Source organism: Passer montanus, unplaced genomic scaffold (assembly GCF_014805655.1).
Source record: "Passer montanus isolate IOZ18808 unplaced genomic scaffold, ASM1480565v1 scaffold24, whole genome shotgun sequence".
NCBI lineage: Eukaryota > Metazoa > Chordata > Aves > Passeriformes > Passeridae > Passer > Passer montanus.
The window spans coordinates 4,128,350-4,146,977 of NW_024367037.1; the positions used below are offsets into that span (position 1 = coordinate 4,128,350).

General features: G+C 36.8%; 1 protein-coding gene across 1 annotated transcript in view; it reads left to right on the forward strand.

Annotated features, from left to right (window-relative positions):
* The window catches only part of GABBR2 (gamma-aminobutyric acid type B receptor subunit 2), a 458,985-nt gene that overhangs the window by 255,864 nt on the left and 184,493 nt on the right, over positions 1-18,628 (forward strand). Inside the window, exon 8 of the mRNA XM_039711173.1 lies at positions 7,365-7,425. Coding sequence (XP_039567107.1) covers positions 7,365-7,425 — 61 coding nt within the window. The remainder of the gene's footprint in view (positions 1-7,364; positions 7,426-18,628) is intronic.

Genomic DNA, 18,628 nt, shown 5'->3' on the forward strand with positions numbered 1-18,628 from the left:
CTTTTAGCTGCTTATGAATTGCTGGTACCTTGTCAGGGACATTATTGCCTTAATCTTGCTTCTGTGTGTAAACAGAGTGCTCAGATGTTTGTAAATGATGCCTTTGCTTGCTGTGCTGAAAGAAATGCTATGATTGTGCTGTCTCATTTCAGCATAGCTGTGTAAAATTGTTTAGATGCATCTAAATGCTAATCCAATGGAGCAGCTTAGTCTGGGCTTATGTCATTGTTCTGCCAACAGCACACTTTTATGCAGTGACAACTGATGATACAGGATGTTGATGAGATGGAGGAAAGAAATTCTGTCTGTTCCTCTTCTGGTTCCTTCAATTTCAAAAAAAAATGTTGAAGTTCTGCCTAAAATATGGTAAGGATCAGCTAGCAAAATATTAGTTAGAAATAGAGGCACCCTTCTGCACAGCAAGAGCATCTGTGTTTCAGTTATGCCTTTATCAGGAAATAAATAAATTGTAACAGGGGCTTAGAGAAAGGAGATAGACAAAATTTAAAAAAAAAAATCCCCTCTCCTTGGAAGAAGAGGCTGAATGGACTGGAACTCGTTATTTAGAAGGGAGTGTAGTGGCTGCATGATGAAACCATGCTGGTAAGGCTTCCAGTACTTTGTATTTCCACATATTTCTAGATTGAGGATGTACGTGAATGATAGGGACATAAAGATGCTATACTTAATTTGAAACTGTGGGTGTTGATCTTCAGTTCCCATTTCTTCCAGCCCAGCTGTGGAAGAGGACTCATTGCTGTCATTATATTAGGGGATACACTGTAGCTTTTTGGGTTTTTTTAGGAAACTTGGTGTTGGGAAATGATTTTAATTCAAGATAGTCTAAAGAAATTATTTTATATATCAGTTTTTTTTTTTTTAATTTTGGGAAACTCTATTACTTATTCTGTAGGCATTCTAGGTAGACAAGTGCCAAAGCAGAACACAATGGGCAATGCCACAGACTACTTGAATTAGCTGATGCTAACAAAGACCTTGGCAAATATGAGACACAAAGCCCATCTTTTTTATTAAAATTGCCAGATGTTTTTGTCCAGAACAGGTTTTGCCGTGGGGGAGGACAAAAAAAGAACTTAGATATCTCTCTTCTGTGTTCTTTATTTCCAAATTGCTTCTGATGTGAATCTGTACATCTGCTTATCCTATACTTCATTCGTATGAGTGCAGTTTCTGTAACCTATTTAAAAATCATTAATATTTTCTGATCTCTGACCTATCCCTGAGATATAATTTCCCATTTACCTGCCTGGCTTCCAAGAGCTTACAGCAGCGACATAGGAATATATGAAGTCTTGTATGAGATCTGTAGACTGGGTCACATCCTGGTCCTCTAAATGAAAAAAAATAAATATAAGTAATCCTCACTCAATGCAAATTTCAGAAGGTCATTACCTGCTGTGCAAAGGAATAATGTGAAAAACATCACTGATTTTTCTGTTAGGCCAAAGTCCTAATAGATGAGTGCCTCCTAGTTCCAATATTAAGGGATTTGATGAATGCCAGTTATTCATTCTTCTTTTCCATCATTGTCATGATTACCAGATTTTTTGTTTCTTAGCAGTTCTCTTCCAATAATTTATCCTCCTTCTTCCACACTGTTTTTCTTCAAAACCAGTGCTTTTCGTGGGGGAAACCACTTTGTTTTTGGGTATGTTTTTTAAGCATATGCACAACATTGCTGTGGTGCAGATGGATACTCAATGTATGGAAGTAAGCCTGTTCATTTTTTTCCTGTTGTTTTGTGCCTACTCTGTCATGCCTAGAACAAAAGCTCCTGTTTAGATGAGAATGGTGGTACTGCTTTATGTAGAAAATGTTAGCCAAGACCAGGTTTTCAGCTATGCTTCACCCTGCTCTTTGAGCTGCTCTGCTGCTCTCCAGACGACAATGTTCAGTTACCCAAACCTTTTGGAAAATGTCATAAGAGAGAAAACAGGAAGGGAAAAGGCATCCCAATGGATTGTAAACTGTTTCAGATTTTAGTCCTTAATCTTGAAAATTTTGATGGAAACACCTTTTCTGAAAATAGACTCAAGGTCTGAAAAACAGCAGTCACTGAGTCTGCTTTGATCAAATGTTCCAGAAACATTTTATCCACAGCAGTCTAAAGATATAAAATCATGGACTGAGAAGCATTGTTGATTTGATGGAGCATTTTAATTTCCGTCACCCTGTGCCTTCTGCTCTCCTTTCATTTATCAAAAGATGATGGTTACCTCTTTATCCCACAGGGGGGTCCCCCTTCACTGCTGTCTCCCTGGTACCCTCTCTTGCACTCTGCTTACATCTCCTGTGCTCAGCTCTTTGTCTGCAGCTGAATGAGTGATGTAACTAGGTTGAAACCACAAGAGTTGAGCACAAGCTGCCCTCAGCTGGAAGCTTGCTGCTTTGTTTCAGAAGTGAGGTTATACTTGCAGAACTAAAAGCTTGTCAGGTAGAATAAATGATACTTCCTTTCTCTACAAACACCACTGTCTTGGACATGAAGTTTGGAGGGTGGAAGAGGCTAAGAATTCCAGTGGGTAGCTCTTCACTGCCTGCCAGTTGCAGAACCATTAGCCACAGAATCCCAGCTTGCTGCATTGTGCATGTCAGGGAAGGTGTGTCAGTCGCTAAGGAGCCCTGAAAGAGTAAATTGGGTGCAACACGTGAGTATCAGTCTGTGTGGATTGCATGAAAACATAGAAAGACTTATAAAAGCATCTGGGACCAACAGAGAGTGTCTTTCTCCCTTCTTCCTACCTCCTTCTGCTAGTACCTGCATCCTTTCAAGGCTCCTTTGTGCTGGCTCTGGTTCAATAATTCAGAAACAACATACCGCCGACTTGTGAAAGCAATAAAAAAAACCAAAAAAAACCAAAACCAAAACAAACAAACAAAAAAAGCCCACTTGTGAAAGCAATAAAAAAACAAAAAAACAAAACCAAAACAAACAAACAAAAAAATCCTCCAAAAAACCAAAACAGTACCCAAGAAAACAAAACCAAAAACAAACCACAATGTATTTTGCTGGTAGGCCACTCATTGATCAGGGGCCTGATGGATGCTGAGCTACCACAAGGTAGGTGCAGAGCTATAGAGCTAGAAACAATGTGAGAGGTCAGTAATCTGCCCTCTGGGTTCCGGGTATCCTGGGATGCTTCACAATTCTTGGCTGGTACTTTTATTGGACACAGACCAAAAAGGAAACTAGAAGTTCAGAAGTATACCTTGACTTCAGCAGGTGTCACAGAACTTCAAGGGACAGATTTAATTTGATATATTATATAAATATATAAAAATATATTAAATTATGTAAAATATTATTTCAGGTGTCATAGTTATCTTACTGCTTTTCGGGTATTTCTGCATGCATTTATTTAGATTGTTTACTTGATATCTGATATCTCACTCAAGTGCCCCAAAAGTGAATGAGCTAACTTTTTTTTGGGAAAACACAAATGATCACTTTTGGAGTGGTTTTGACAGTGTAGTCTCAGATGTTTCATGAAAAGCCACTGGCTTTAAATACTGTTATATGAGGAGATGACTTGTCTATCGGGCAGAGTAGCCCAGGTTCCTGGGCAGTGAAGTGGAACAGAAGCAGTGTCCTGAAATGTATTGGCCCATCAGAAAACACTCAGGGCATAGAAGTCCTGTGGTATTTGACTGTCTTGCATCCAGCTCTGGTATTTCTGTAGATGTTCTCATAGTCTTTCCTCTGATGGAGGAGTATTTGTGTTAATTTAGCTTGAGTGTATATTTATGACATTTTAAACCAGCAATAAGATAACAAGTATAGGCTGGGTAAATGATAAACAGGTGAATAAACAGGTTTTCAGTGCCTTGTGGTGGAAGACAGATGAAGGAGGAAGTAAACATGGTCCAAAGCAGACATTTCCTGTAGGGATAGTGCTGAAAATTATTAAGTAAATACTATGCATTTATTTCTCTGTTTACTAAATTTGAGATAGTTTGCAGGAGAAAATACACAGTAAATTAGATTATGGTCAAGTGCAGACCTGGCCCTGACTGAGAGAGCAGTTAAGAAACTTATGAACTCTGGTTTGATTGAAGAAGATGATGACAACTAAAGACATGAATGAAAAAATGTGCTAGCCGTGGATTTCAGTGTATGAAGAATAAAAGAATTTTAACTTTGGCATGGGCTTCTGTCCAGAGCTGAATAATAATACTGTCAAAAATAATGCAAAGAAAATTGTAATAAATGCTAGTCCTCAGTAGCTCAAAAAGAGCTGATGACATGCTCATACCATAGCAAAGAGACTTGCTTTTTAACCACCAGGAAAAAAATAGAGAAGCATAATATACAGTTCCTTCCAAGTAGAGACCAATGACTGCTGTAAAGACAGGGAAGTCCCATGTGTCAGAAGTAAATCCGATGTTTGCTAATAATTTGTAAGTGTGAATACATAATGTGGATTTCTTATTCTGACCACAAATAATGGACTAATGACTTAAGATAAAAGGGAAAGACTACATCCAAGGAGGGTAGAAAATGTCTTTTTATTAAGGGGGTGAAACAGTTACTCTGTATAACAAAGTACACAAATCAATATTAGGGTTTGGAAAAGAGAGCACAAAAAAGGTGATGGTACTCAGAAGAAATAGGGAGATGATGCCCTTGTATGTGGCAAGAGTGAGATTGATGCTCTTGAAATGTTTGATCCAGTCTGGTTTTCATCATTTGTAGAGGACATTCAAGCTTTTTCAGGGAAGGGAAAAAAAAAACCAAAACCAATTACAAGGGAAGCAGGTCAGAGATGTAGCAAAAAGCAAACAAACAAAAACCTACAACATAAGCTTCTATATTTCTGTTGTTTGAGTCACCTAACTTGTACTGTGAGACTAGTATGGTTTATACTTATGGGTGGTAGTACATTCAAGAAAACTAAATAAAGTACATCTGTGTAAGGTTGTATGATGAGTTATGCAGCTGCAATTAATCCCAAGTACAGGGATGTATTTGGGCCAAAAAATTTAAATTCTGTGTGCCGTGGTGGTTGTACACACCAGCAGCAATATCCAGGGTGGGCAGGCTGTGCCAGACTGAGCTCATTCAGCTCCTTTTCCACCTTTGTTCACATCTCTGTCTGTTGGGCTCCAAGCCACAAACTATCTATTTCCTTCCCATCAACTTTTCAAGGGTCATTGCTAGGGTGAAGATGCCTGTCCACAGCTCAGAGTTGTGCAGATCAGCTGGACAGATTGCTATTTATTCTGGCATTCACTTTTACTACCAGTAAAGAAAAAAAATGTAGAGGGTAGATTGAAGAAAATTAAATGGGCACCAAGACACCAAGTGTGGTTTCTGCTAGTCTCCATTGTGGTGACCTGTGTGTAATGGAAGAAGAAAGCTTTGCTTTACTATATATTTAATATATAGTAAAATGTGGGGTTTGTTCTAAGTGCAAGTTATTCACTTGTGCAGTTGATTTAAATGCTTGTTCAGGACCGAGGTCTTCTTTTACATCTCTTGAAATAAAATTTTTACTTGATCGAGAAATATTTTTGGATATAATGATCATGTTCTGAAGAAGTTAGTATCAACATTGCTTCAGATATTTTCTTTAATTCTATACAATCACTGGTCCATTACTAATCAATATCTAAATACGCCTGTGTGTGTAATGTCACCAAAACATAATGGAAGGTAAAAGAGGATTTTGTGTGTTGCTATATTCACATGGATTTTATAATATCTAGGTTTTATGGTGGGTCACACCATGAACTGCAGTTTGTACTGGCACATGTGCTGGAGTGTGTGGTGAGGTAAAAAGAAAGGACAAAATAGTGCTAAGACTGGCTTTTGGAATGTCACATCTTAATGTGTGTATTAGTAATATCTATTATTCAAACACCTGCCACTTTAAATAAAGAAAAAACACTTTTAGTAATTTATGAATCTCAAGTGTAAAGAAGACAACTCTCCAGCTAAATCTTATGGTGTGTTATCTCAGTAACAAAGAAATGGCTTGATGTGAGCTCTAGAACATTGTCAGATTATAGCTCACTTCTCAAGCCATAAATCAGCACATAATTCCTAAAGACAGGTTTCTGAAACATTGATTGGCTTATTTCTTACTAGCATTACTGTAGATCATAAAATTAAATTCAACATTTAATTGTCTATTTATATCACTTTCTTTGCTTCAAACATAATTATCTTTTTTAAAAATAAAATAGCCAGAAGATTGGGGTTTTTTGGTTCTTAAAGTTTAGCACAATATGGCTTACACTTGTTTAAGGTTTCTTCTGTGTATCAAAGGGAAATGGTGTTTTTTGGCTTGCAGAAAATAGAGGGGAGTTGACTGTGCTGTACTACAAAATTGTTGCACTGTTCCTGTAGGGACCTGGTTTCAGTACTTCAGAGGCCTTCAGTGACCAGAAAGGGTTATCCAAAAAGTAATAGTCTGGAAGAGAGAAATGTACCATAGTCTCACAGGTTTACCATTTGGTTTCTTTCACTCTGATGTCTGCCAAAACAAAGATTTATGGAGATGGTGTTAATAAGCCAAAGCAGGGAAGAAGTAGAACAGCAATCTATCTTGACAGCATTCAGCTCTCCACTAGAGGTTCAATTTTCAAAATACTTACTATAAATTAATGAAACCCTCTTTTTTCATACTCAATTGCAAAATAGCTGAACCAAGGAGGAAATTTAACAAGATCTTTTCTTAATTTAATCCAGAAAGATGGGATGAAAGATGGAAGTAATTTCCTAGGGGTATGTGAGGAGGTTTTAGCATTACATGACCATTGTATTGAGAAGTAACAATGAATAGCACCACCAATGGTAGTACTGACTTAAAGACATTACAATTAAAATGAATACTAGGACACACATGTTGGTGTAGTACAAAACCAAGCCATAGGAGCTACTATCCATAATCTTGTAGGATAAGTATATAAAACGAGATAAATAGCTTCTATAGCCATTTGGAGAACTGTATGATGGATGAATGAAGTGGAAAACTATTTTCTTGTGTGGTCTTTGAAGGTTTTTGCATGTCCTTCCTAAAGCAAACAGTGAAAATCAATTGTTTGCATATCTTTTATCATCTGAAATTCAGTACGTTTCTGGATTTATTGTGCTTCCATAACCTTGAAATGAAAAGTGGGTGGTAACACCAGGCAACTTTCTAAGGCCACTTAAAATCTATAGAACAGAAAGCTTTAAGGAGGTGTTCTTGAGTTATTTTGAATCCGTTTGAATCTTCCATCTTCAGAATTTAAACATTGCTTTGGTAATTTTAATAGTCAATGGAAAATTGAAATGTTAATGTTAAACTATATTATGAGAGATTTATAAAACTTTAAAGGTTTGGTTTTTTTTTATTTAGGGTGATGTTGTTTTCAAAAATGGAGAGAGGATGGGAACCATCAAATTTACGCAATTCCAAGGTAGGTTGCAAACAATTTTCTTTATATTATGTATGCAGTTTCAAACTTTTGTGTCAGTTGCATTTGTTTCAGGATGTTTTAAATATGTACAATTATTTTGAAAAGGAATTGCTTGAAAGATGCAGAAAGGAACTTAATAAGTGTTTATTACCTGTTTAAAATATGGTGTTCTGAACCTTGAGTGCTGTGAGGTATTTCCAGGAATTTTTCTCAATTACAGTCCCCATATTTATAGAAACTACTGATATATAGCAACCTGTACCTGTAGGTTTAAAAAACCCTACTGGTCAGCTAAGTATCCACTTCTTAATACAGTTGTTTCTTAAAACCAATGTGGAGTGGAATTTAGAGAGGATTTTTGTTGTTAAGCTCTTTCAAGTTAGTTTTTGCTCTCTCTGAAGACTCACTTTTGACATTCTGCAACTGCTTGCTAAAAGTTGCTTCAGGAGTCAGTCCCTCAGCGTGCAGAGGACACAAACTGCTGACCCTATCCCTTGGAGGCAACATGCTCCACAGCACATCTCACCAAGCCTGCTGCATGCTCTCAGCCTGAGCTGCTCCTGCAGGGAATGGTCTCAGCGGCAGAGACCGCAAATGGAGCCGTAGGGATTTGTCAGGGGCCATTTGCAGCCAGGACGAGGCGCTTGCTGGGAGAGGTTTCAGCAGAAATGGTGATTCATGTTGTAGTTGTTTCTGCAGTTTATAGAATGCAATTCATGTGGTTTTTTTCCCAGGCTGAGGCTGAGATAAAACAGGAGATGATTGCATTTGGATGGTCTCGTGAGGGTAGTCGTAAGCTGGCAGATTCTTTTCATACAATGCATGAGAGAGAAGCTTGCTCTCCTTTGTTTTCAGGAGAGCGCTTTAAACATAATCCTGCTGACCAAGTTACAAAGGCTCATTCTTTAAACAGAAATTTTCTGCTGTATGGACATTATTATTAATGAACAGCAATGCACTTGAGGGGTTCTGTTGTTACTCATTCTGAATTACTGAAGCAATCTTCAGAATTGCTCTTGCCTTCACAACAGTAAGTGATGCTATTAACTCATGCTCCCGGAAGCATTTCAACCCACCAAAACTTTGCAGACATCATCTCATGGTAATGTAATTTAGGAATTCTTGCTCAGTCCTGATGATGAATATTGATTGCTTCCTCTTGTTCCTCCGCCCTGCCCCCATTTATTTTCCATAATAGCAGTGTTTACAGACACGTGAAAGAATCATGAGAAAATTTTTATAAGAGGTGTTTATTCCTCAGACGTCTGGAGGAGCTCTAATGCGTTTTGCCTAAGGTAGCTACGTGTACCCTCCTAGAACACCTGAGCGAGGAGGAAGAGAGGCATGTTCCCTCTGCACGTTAAGGATGTGATTTGGGATCATGGGGAGGTGCAATATATGTAATCTGAATGAATCCAGAAGGCGTCCAGGATAGCTGATTTTATGTTGATTTTTATCTCCAACATTCAAACTGAGTTTCTTTACAATATTTTCAGTTTCATATCAGATACTATTTAACACCAATGGTTTTACTGTCAGCTGTTTGTTAGATCAGTAAAAACACAGGAGACAGTCACCCATTTAAAATCCCTTGCAATTGCAAAATTACTATTTCAGAAGTGATTCAGGTACATAGTCAATATTTTGATCATCAAACAAAGGTTTCCAATTAACCTACAGGAAAAAAAAATCAGGCATCCTGTGGAGAAATGCCAGAGAAGGGCTGGATTTCTACTCATGCAAGCAATAGTCAGTCATCACATCATAAGGCTCGTCTCAAGTTTTGTTTAGTTTCTCACCCATTTTGGAAATAAAGAGAATGTGCAAAAATGTATGAGAGAATTAAATAAGGAACAGTATAACACATATGAAAGCTTTCCTTTTTTTTAACTACAAATGATAGTCCAAATATTATCAAGGATTTTTCTGTTCTTCTTTAATTGCTATTAGTTTTGTCCTAAGCTTTTATATTCAATACTTGTGGTATAATTGTGGACATTATTAATTTGTTCAAAAGAATCCTTTATTGGTTAGAAAACTTTCTGAAACATTCTCATTAACATTTAATAATTCTTGGACTATTGGGAAAGTTCCTAATAATGTAAAGAAGTTAATTAAGTCCAGTGCTTAAAATGGTAAATGGGGTTTTCCTTTGTAGTTGTAGCTATTAGGAGTGATCAAGCATGAGACAGATATAAAACTCAGTGGTTAAAGGTTTTTTTGGTAAGAAAACAATACAAATCATGATGATTTCAATGAAAAAAGACCTCATCAAAGATGTCTTGTAAATGCTTTTGTAAGATTAGTTGTAATTATGAATATAGCTTATATTAAATGTATTAGTAGCTCATTATCCAAACATAATAGTTAGGAATATCCAGTGTTAGTGTTCCATGCTTGAAGAGACATTTTTTAATCTATGCAGCTTTATAATTTCTTTAACAATTTAAATGAAAGTTGTCAGTAGGTCCCAGTTGAAATAATTCAATGCAGAAAAATAAAGCAGATAAATAGGTAATCATTTATCAGAATATGGCCAAAACCTCTGTTCCTCATTTGCTTGGGTAGAAAAATCAGCAGTCTCAGGAGCTAAATTTTCTGTTCTTTGCTAGAAACTTTTGTTTTAATGTGACCATCAGCAAACATTTTGGCTATGGGAAAAGCAGACAGGCACATCTGCCAGAGCCAAGGGAAAAGCAGCCTGTGAGGGTTCAAGGGGTAACTGCAGTACAGCTGACACAGTGTGATGAAATTCTGAATAGCTGGTTTAATTTTGGATCTAGATACAGTTATTCCCAAACTCATGCTACTCATGCCTCTTTTTGAGCTTCTGTGCAGTCTGTTACTTTTGCAAGTGGTCAAACAGATGGTGCCAGAGATAGCTGTGACCAAACTGCTTGCTACTGTACAGATCATGAATACCTCCCAGGAATTATTTAGTATGCAACAGAGAATACAAAGCACATGCAATAGCATTTTCTCCTCCTACCTTACTGGTAAATAAAGAGCAGACTGTTTAGCTGAGTTATCCAATTGATGTTTGAAGTTTGCATCCTTCTCAATGATTGGCAATTTTTCCATGAATGTAATTAAAGAACTCTTCTCATAGTCAGACAGGTAGTTGAAGTAGATAGTCAAAATCTTTTGTCTAGTGAGAGCTGAAAAGAGTCCTGACAACTTTTGTGGGTGTATCAGGGAGAAAGGAGAGCAGTAACAAAGCTGAGATTGTAGATTGCTCTGATATGGGAGGCTTCAAGAACAGATCTATACCTGTCCTTCAGAATGTTTCACTTTGGCAGATCCTTTCTGTTTAATCTGACTGGAACCTTAGAAGGTACCTTGCTTTCAGTCAGACTCCTATTTCTGTCAGGCGTTAAACAAAAGCTAAGAGACATCTGTGTTGGAATAGGTTAAAAAGAAAAATAAAAGAATTTTAATTAAATACAAATGAAACGTGCAGAAATTGTGCTTTGTGTAGATAAGAACGAAAGTCTGTGGTACTGCATATTGGAAAAAACTTTAAGGAAGTGGGTGATCACCTTCCGTGTCTTTCTGGGAAGAATTTAAGTGTTTCAACTCATTTAGCCAGGTAATGTGGTGTGACATTTGTTAGTGTTGAAGGCTGATCTGCGCACCAAGTGAGAGGGAGAGCGGGACTTGTCAAGTGTAAAACCTTTGGTCTGCTCAGGAAAACCCTTACTGAACTTCTTCAGTGAAAACCCCAGATATTCTTCTCTGAGCTTAATCAAAAGCAGTGGACAAACAAATGTCTACTCTACAGTGAATAGGAAGCTACGCAGGAACCCAGGATTGTTTCCTGCATCCTCAGTTCATCCATAACTTGTTCTCTAGGGGCAGCAATCCAACCCTGGAAAAGTTTCCTTCTATTATTCAAAATACAGTCTGGCATACTCTTAACTACTGTTGGTTCTTGCTTCCACAAAGGCTCATATAAATACTGAGACTAATTGCCTTAGAATATATTTTTTTAATATTTATCATCTGTCCACAATATTACCCAAAGAACCAGTCTGTGGATTTTTTTTCTGTGATAATGTTGAAGGAATATAATCCAATGAATAGAAAATATTTAGTAAGAACTCTGAAAACTCAGATGTATATATATATGTGTGTGTATATATATATACATATATATACGTATAAATATATGTATATATGTAAATCATGGTGTCAAATATCCAGAATCAGTGGATTCATATTTCACTGCTTCTGCAAAAAACTTAGAAAGTCAGAATAAAATTTCCTTATAATTAGCAAGATTTTTTAAATTAAGGAATAACTTCAAATATCTAGGTATTAATTTAGGAAAAAAGTATATAAAGAACTTCAGAATTCTGTTGTTTGAGCAATTTTTTAGTAATGATGTGTAAATAATTTCTAGTGTCATGTAATGAGTAATAAACACATAAATTAAACTGTTTATCCTGGGCAGAGGATTCTGATCTGGACCCTTCTGGAAAAGATCACCATATCATAAAAAACTATAATTTTTCAAGCAAAAAAAGGGAATTACTGAAGAAGTCAGAAAGCTTACTTCTGACACATCCTAACAGGAGGTCTTGACTGTAATCACATGAATGTGTAATTTGTCGACTTCTTGATGTACCATATCCAGTCCATTTTTGTCTCCATATGAGTAGTGTAATTTTATTTCAACTGTCCATACCTTAGTGACCAGTGGTTTTTTTAGCTCAGTGATCAATTCACAGAATCATAAAATGGTTTTGGTTGAAAGGAACCTTAAAGATCATCTAGCTACAACCCCCATGCCATGGGCAGGGACACCTTCCACTAGCCTGTGAATATATGAATATAAATATTCATTTATATTTTATAAATGAATATAAAAGTATCCACAAAACTGGTTTAAAGTCCCATTTCAATTTGGGGAAGTATACCAAAAAGTACTCTGAAAGGGTGTGCCTTGAATCTGGAGTCACTGAATATTGACATTACTGATTAACTAGAATATATAATTATCAAAATGTACAGTGGTCTCTGGGAGACTCACCAAGTACAGGGGGACTAGACAAGGATTCAAACAACTATTAATAATTTGAAGAAGTAACCAAGAGAAAAAGAATGCTGATTTTTTAGGTCAAATGTCTGGTGCTACATTGGGAGCAAACTTTTGGACAAATAGAAAATGGAGAGCAATTCACTAGTCCATAGTTATACATAAAAAGTACTAAAGATTACAATAGGTGGATGAACATGAATAAGCAAAAACATGAAAAGGTAAAAAAGAAAATTTCTGCACTGGCATATATCCATAATAGTATCCTTTTAATCTCCCTGGTGCCAAAAGGCTATAGCTAACTACTCTGTACAGTGCTTATTTAAGAAAAATGTGCGGAGAAAACAGAAGACTAGGAACATACCTTAATAAAAAAAAATGAAATATCTGGGCTGCTTAGAGAACATGATCAAAATGCATGACAACTACTGATAAAAGTTTCTTGACCTTGTCTTCATCGTCTGGCTGAGAATTAAGAAACTTGAATAGGAGTGGAGATTTGAGCCAATGTTAGGAAAAACTTCTTAATGAAAAGGATGCAAACTCTAGAAAATGTATAAAATTGCTGTCCTTGGAAGTTTTGAAAAACAAGTTAAACAAACACCTGACATACTGTAGATGTATTCGTTGTACCTTGAGACAGACAGATCACTTTTACTACATCTTGAGTTCCCTTCAACTCCAGCTGTATTTCTTGTGGACCTGTTGGTCCTCTGCAGTGTCCATAATGTCATCCTGACACTTTATTTACATGTATTTGTCCACGTTATGCTATTAACACCACTTGTTGTACTTTTCTCTAGTGTTTCTAATAAGAGACATAAGATAAGCATGGAACTCTAGAATTGTGATTAGGTTATTTGTGGGGAGGAAACATAACATTTAATTGCTCTTCCAGCATCAGTTCTGTGTTTTGTTGTTCTCTTTTTTTTCCTTTAAATCAGATTTATTTGAACATAAATCTTTTGATCCCTCAGCCAAGTGAGCATCAAAACTGCAAATAGGTGTCAGGGCCACTTACCCTTTGTCTTCTGGTCTATCAGTCTGGTTAATTTTTCCTATGTTCTACAAAGATTTAGCAGGACAAAAAGTGAAAATCATTACCCAGATGTATGTATAAATACAAAGAGGTAAAAACTACAGTTTTCCTCAGACAAAAAGTGAATTGAAGCTGGGATTTCCCAAGCAGATGATAAATCTATGTTATGGATGGGTATCTATATGGGTGCATGATTTACACTCTGAGATCCAAAAGGCAAGTGTTTCCATGCCTGTTTGAGCTGGAGGGTGTCTTTGGACCTTAAGGTTTAATGTGGATTTATTGTCTATCAATTTGTCTTTCATGACTCCATTTGTACTTTTGGCTTTCAACACATCTGCTGGCAATGAGGTTCACAAAATGATGATGCATGTAATGATTAAAGCCCTTCCATCTATTTGTTTTAAATCTTTGAATTTCACTGAGCATACCCTGCTTCTTGTGGTGTGATAAGCAGTGAATAATTGTGTCTTACTTTTTACACATTGTTCATATTTTACAGACCTCTCTTATCAATGAGTGTCTTTATAAATGTAAGTCTTTATCATCCATTTAGTTTTTTCATCATGTAAATGTTGCTCTATAATTCTAATGAGCATCTACCTTTCCTGATATTCTTTTTTTTTTTTTTTGTGAGAGTTTAATGAGAGCCACACACAGTTCTGAAATGCCCATCTCCATAACTCATATTTCTGAATGACCTTTTTGCATTATTTTAGCTTCTCTCACAATATTCTGTTTTGCCACATTTATCCTCCTTTTGCCTCTTTGGCCATTGGTGAGCACAGCACTGATGTTTTCAAAGAATCATCCACAGTAAGTCCATGGCCTCATTCTGGATGCTCTTAATTTCTTAGAACCAACAGCTTCATTTTGTATACTTGATATGTTCTCTTGTATGTTATGCTGTATCTCACTAGCACTGAACTTCACTGTAATTTTATTATCAGTATTTCACTCACCTTTATAACAGTCCTCTGTCAGATGAAACCATACAGGAAATTATATTTAATGTATGTTTATAGCTGTTTTCCCCTTTTATTGTCAGATTTTTTGGACACATTTGCTGTTCAGTGATTGTTCTCTTCCATACCTACCAGAAGCAATGTTTCCCCCTGTGCCAGTTACTTGTCTTGTAATCTGTTGGCATTATTTATTAGGAGTTGGGGTTTGTGTTCATTTGGTTTGTTTTTATAAACACAGAAAAGTGTATGAAAATTCAGGTACCCAGGTTGTGTACTTGTGATGTCAAACTGGAGAAAGGACAGACAGATAAGGGCTGTAGAAATTCTTTGGGGTCTTAGGGAATTATTTACAAAGACAGATTAATGCAGTTAAGTGTGGGGAGTTGCTTGAGTCTCCTCATTTTGAGCAAGCTGTATTATGTGGATATAAACTGCGAGGCCAGGGAGGACACGCTGGAGGGGGACACTGATGTGCAGCTGCTGGTCGTCATGGCAGCCCCTATTGTTTTGTTTTGTTTTGTTTTGTTTTGTTTTGTTTTGTTTTGTTTTGTTTTGTTTTGTTTTGTTTTGTTTTACCTGAGCTAGCTTTAAACAGGCCAACTGCGGTGCGGCAAGCTGTGTAGCAACAATAACATGGAGCAGACTGGAAGCTGGAAATCTGCCCAGGGGCAAGATCAGTGGTTTGGTAGGTGACCTTTCCATTGGGAGAACAGCTATGGGAGGCCACAGCTTTGCAGCTATCAGCATTCAAGCCAACTAATTTCAGGCTAGCAGGGTGCTTCTGTGCCACCCAAAGCTGCAGTGAGCGTGATGGGTTGCTGGGAAGAGTTGCATTCATTGTTTCCCCCAGGCATGTGTGAGGACCTGTTTATCACTATGGTTCTGTGCCTGTGCTGTACAGAGAGGTTCATCCCTTGAGAGGGGGTTTGCAATGTGCAAATAATTATTACTGGGACAAGCACACGCACTATAGAAGAAGCTGTCATCTTCATAGGATTCCACTTCAGTTCATTCAATGTACTCTGAGGCAAAGTGTTTCGCAAGATCAAGTGTCTGTCACTATGTTGTGCAAAAAATGTTCTAGGAGATGTCTTAATTACTGAGAAAAAATGCAACTTTCAAATGCAACAGCAAAGAAAAAAATGTTGAAAAGCAATGGAAGATAATTTTACAAGAATTAATTTTTACCAGAGACTGAAGTATCCAGCTCCAAAAAGTCAACAGAAATTAGTACCCCCCTAAAGAAATAATGTCTAAGAAAAACCTGAAAGAATTGCTAGATGTTTCCTTCAGAGCTCTCTGACTTTCACTGTAATTTAAACTTTTTTTTTTTCAATTAGCATTCAGAATCCTACTTCTACTAGAGTTAACTTGTTCAGCTATTCCATTTCAAGTGATGGACAGTGCTGTTCCTCCCTGTCACCACCCAGTCCTCCCTATCTTTTGAAGAGAGACAGATGTTTTCTTGAGGGCTATGGGGCCACCATGAGCTGCTGTTCTCTGCAGAGCTGTGTGCTGGCACATCTCTCTCCTTGATATCTCAGAGATACACTTTTTTTGGAAGAATTTGTAAGACATAGAAAGATTTTAAAAAATGTAAGGGAATAAAAAGAGTTAGAAGACTTAGAAGAAACCCATGAAATTCTGGTGTTTATTTTGGGAAAATATTTAATTTGGTGTAATTGACAGAGAATTCAGTCTACTGTAATGACATCATCCTTAACATGTAGTTCAAATATTTCCTCAGGATATACAGAACTGTGAAATAGAATAACTTTAATTCTGAATGAATAGAAAAGAAGAAAATTAAGTTCATCTAGGTCACTGAAAGGACATAGATTTTTTTATTTGACATTATCATTTGAAAAGACAAAACAGAGAATTGTTGAGTACCACAACAAGCTAGCATGCTAAGGTTTGTACAGTTGTAGGCTACAGATAGGAAGACAATCATGTAAAGTCTAAAATATCTCTGAATCTGTGGAATAATATAAAAAAGTATATTTGACAAAAATTTCCTTCACAGAACTACTTCAGGGATGGTAGACAATATCATCACGGTGTTATGAGAAAACAACTCTGATCTATTACAGATAGGGGAGATGAAAATGGAATATTTTTTTAAAAAGAGTGATGATTGATTTATTCACTGTGTAGGTGACCAAAGGAAGTTGTGATTTGCATGCTGCAGAATTCATATAGGCATTTGTACTAAAACTTTGAGAGCATAGAAGCAGTTTAAGTCCAGGTTATTAGCTCCTTATTAAGGGTACAGAAAGGCTAAATTGCCTTTCAAATTTACTAGTCTCCTTTTTTCATCCTAATAATAGTTTTCTTTTTTCTGCCATTACAAATGTTTATCTAATTTCAAATCATAGAAGATCATTTCTCTAAGCTGACATTTTAGTTTTTGAAAAAATAATCTATTTCGATATATCATCACTGGACCCTGGTTCAGAAATTAAAGGATTCCGATCCTGTCAACATGTAATAGAAAATGAGCACATGTAATTAATAGATTTGTGAGAAATCTTTAGAATTTTGTCTAAATGTCTGAATTTTGGTAGTATTTCACAATGGCACAGGTGCTATTTTCTGGTTTGAATCATGTTATTTAATATAACGATATTGAATCTGTTGCACATCTGTGATAAACATCTCTCTGTTTATTTTCAGTGTATTTTGATGATTTGCTCCAACAGGTTCCTTTTGGAAAGAAATTAAGTAGAGATGCCAGTTCAGCAAATAATATCTTTTCATTTCTCTTTTTCAAGAGTCACTGAAGACCCTTCGTAATCTCATATTTTAAAGTTCATTTTTCAAAGTTTCAGTTTTCTGTTATAGAGTCTGGGAGTCAAAAAGCCCCACAACAGCCACATCCCATACATTTTGGACTTAGGCAAAATGTTTTTTAAAAGCTTACTATGGACCCCTAATGTCCCCTTGCAATGAAAGGACTGGGTCATACTTTTTTTACTCTTGAGTTGCTATTTCAAAAATTGAAACCAAAAGGAGAACATGAGTGCGGACTGTTGAGAAAAATGTCTGTTTGAAATTCCACCGGTCTTGGTATTTGTTATCTTCATCTGGGGAGCATGCATAATTTTTTCCTTAAGTGATTATAGAGGACAAGGGATGAATTCCTCATAAGCAAATTATTTCATTATATTGATCTAGTACATCTACCTGCAACAAAGTGATTCCACTACAGATGATTTAGCAGTGATTTAGTTCAAACTACTGTCAGGATGAAAAATGTTTTGAATTAATACTGTTCGTGTAAGGAACAGGGTCAGACAGAGATATAGGGAACTGTCATTTGTACATAAATCTAAGTGCTATTTTATATGATCCCCAGCTACTGACAAGAAGCTGTTTGATAGCTTGCTGTGTTCTCCCTTTTTTCCTCCCCTCTTTGTTTAACCTTTATGCCATGGACACATTTTTCCTCCTTGCGCTGCTTTTTGCATATCCAATTCAGAGCTATCCAGGCCATGCTTGACCTTGATAGACTGTACAGTCTTTACTAGTTAATCCCTTGTGTATAATTATTAATTTACTTTTATTTTACCAGATTTGGCCTTGACTGGACTCACTAGGTGGTCTCAGAAGCCCCACATGACATGGGAAGCATGGGAACAGTCTCCCTGTCAGTGGCTTGGCTGCTGCAAATAATCTGGGATTTACCAATAAAGACTAGATTGGAGGATGAGGAAAGGAGCAATACCTCAATGAAAGTGTATCCCCTAAACTCATGGAACCTTTGAGGTTGGAGAAGAGTCCCACGATCCTCAAGCCCAGCCTTTGACTGATCACCACCTTGCAAAATAGACCCTGTCACTAAGTGATAGGTCCGGTCATTTCTTGAACACTTCCAGGGATGGTGGGTGACTCCTCCATCTCCCAAGGCAGTTCACTCCAGTCTGTTCCAGTTCTTTTGCACTGAGTAGGCTGGATAGCTCTTCCCTGGGAAACCTATATTCCCATCTATAATATAGTCATGATGGATGCTTGTTTCTATTAAAAGTGTGATATAGGATCCAAATTAGTAATACAGGTGCCGTGCTCAGGCCATTTTAAAAGTCGAATTATGTGTAGGCCTGGTAAGGCAAATTGCCCTGCATAGTGCCCTGACCTGTGTCAAAATGGAAAGTTGAGTAC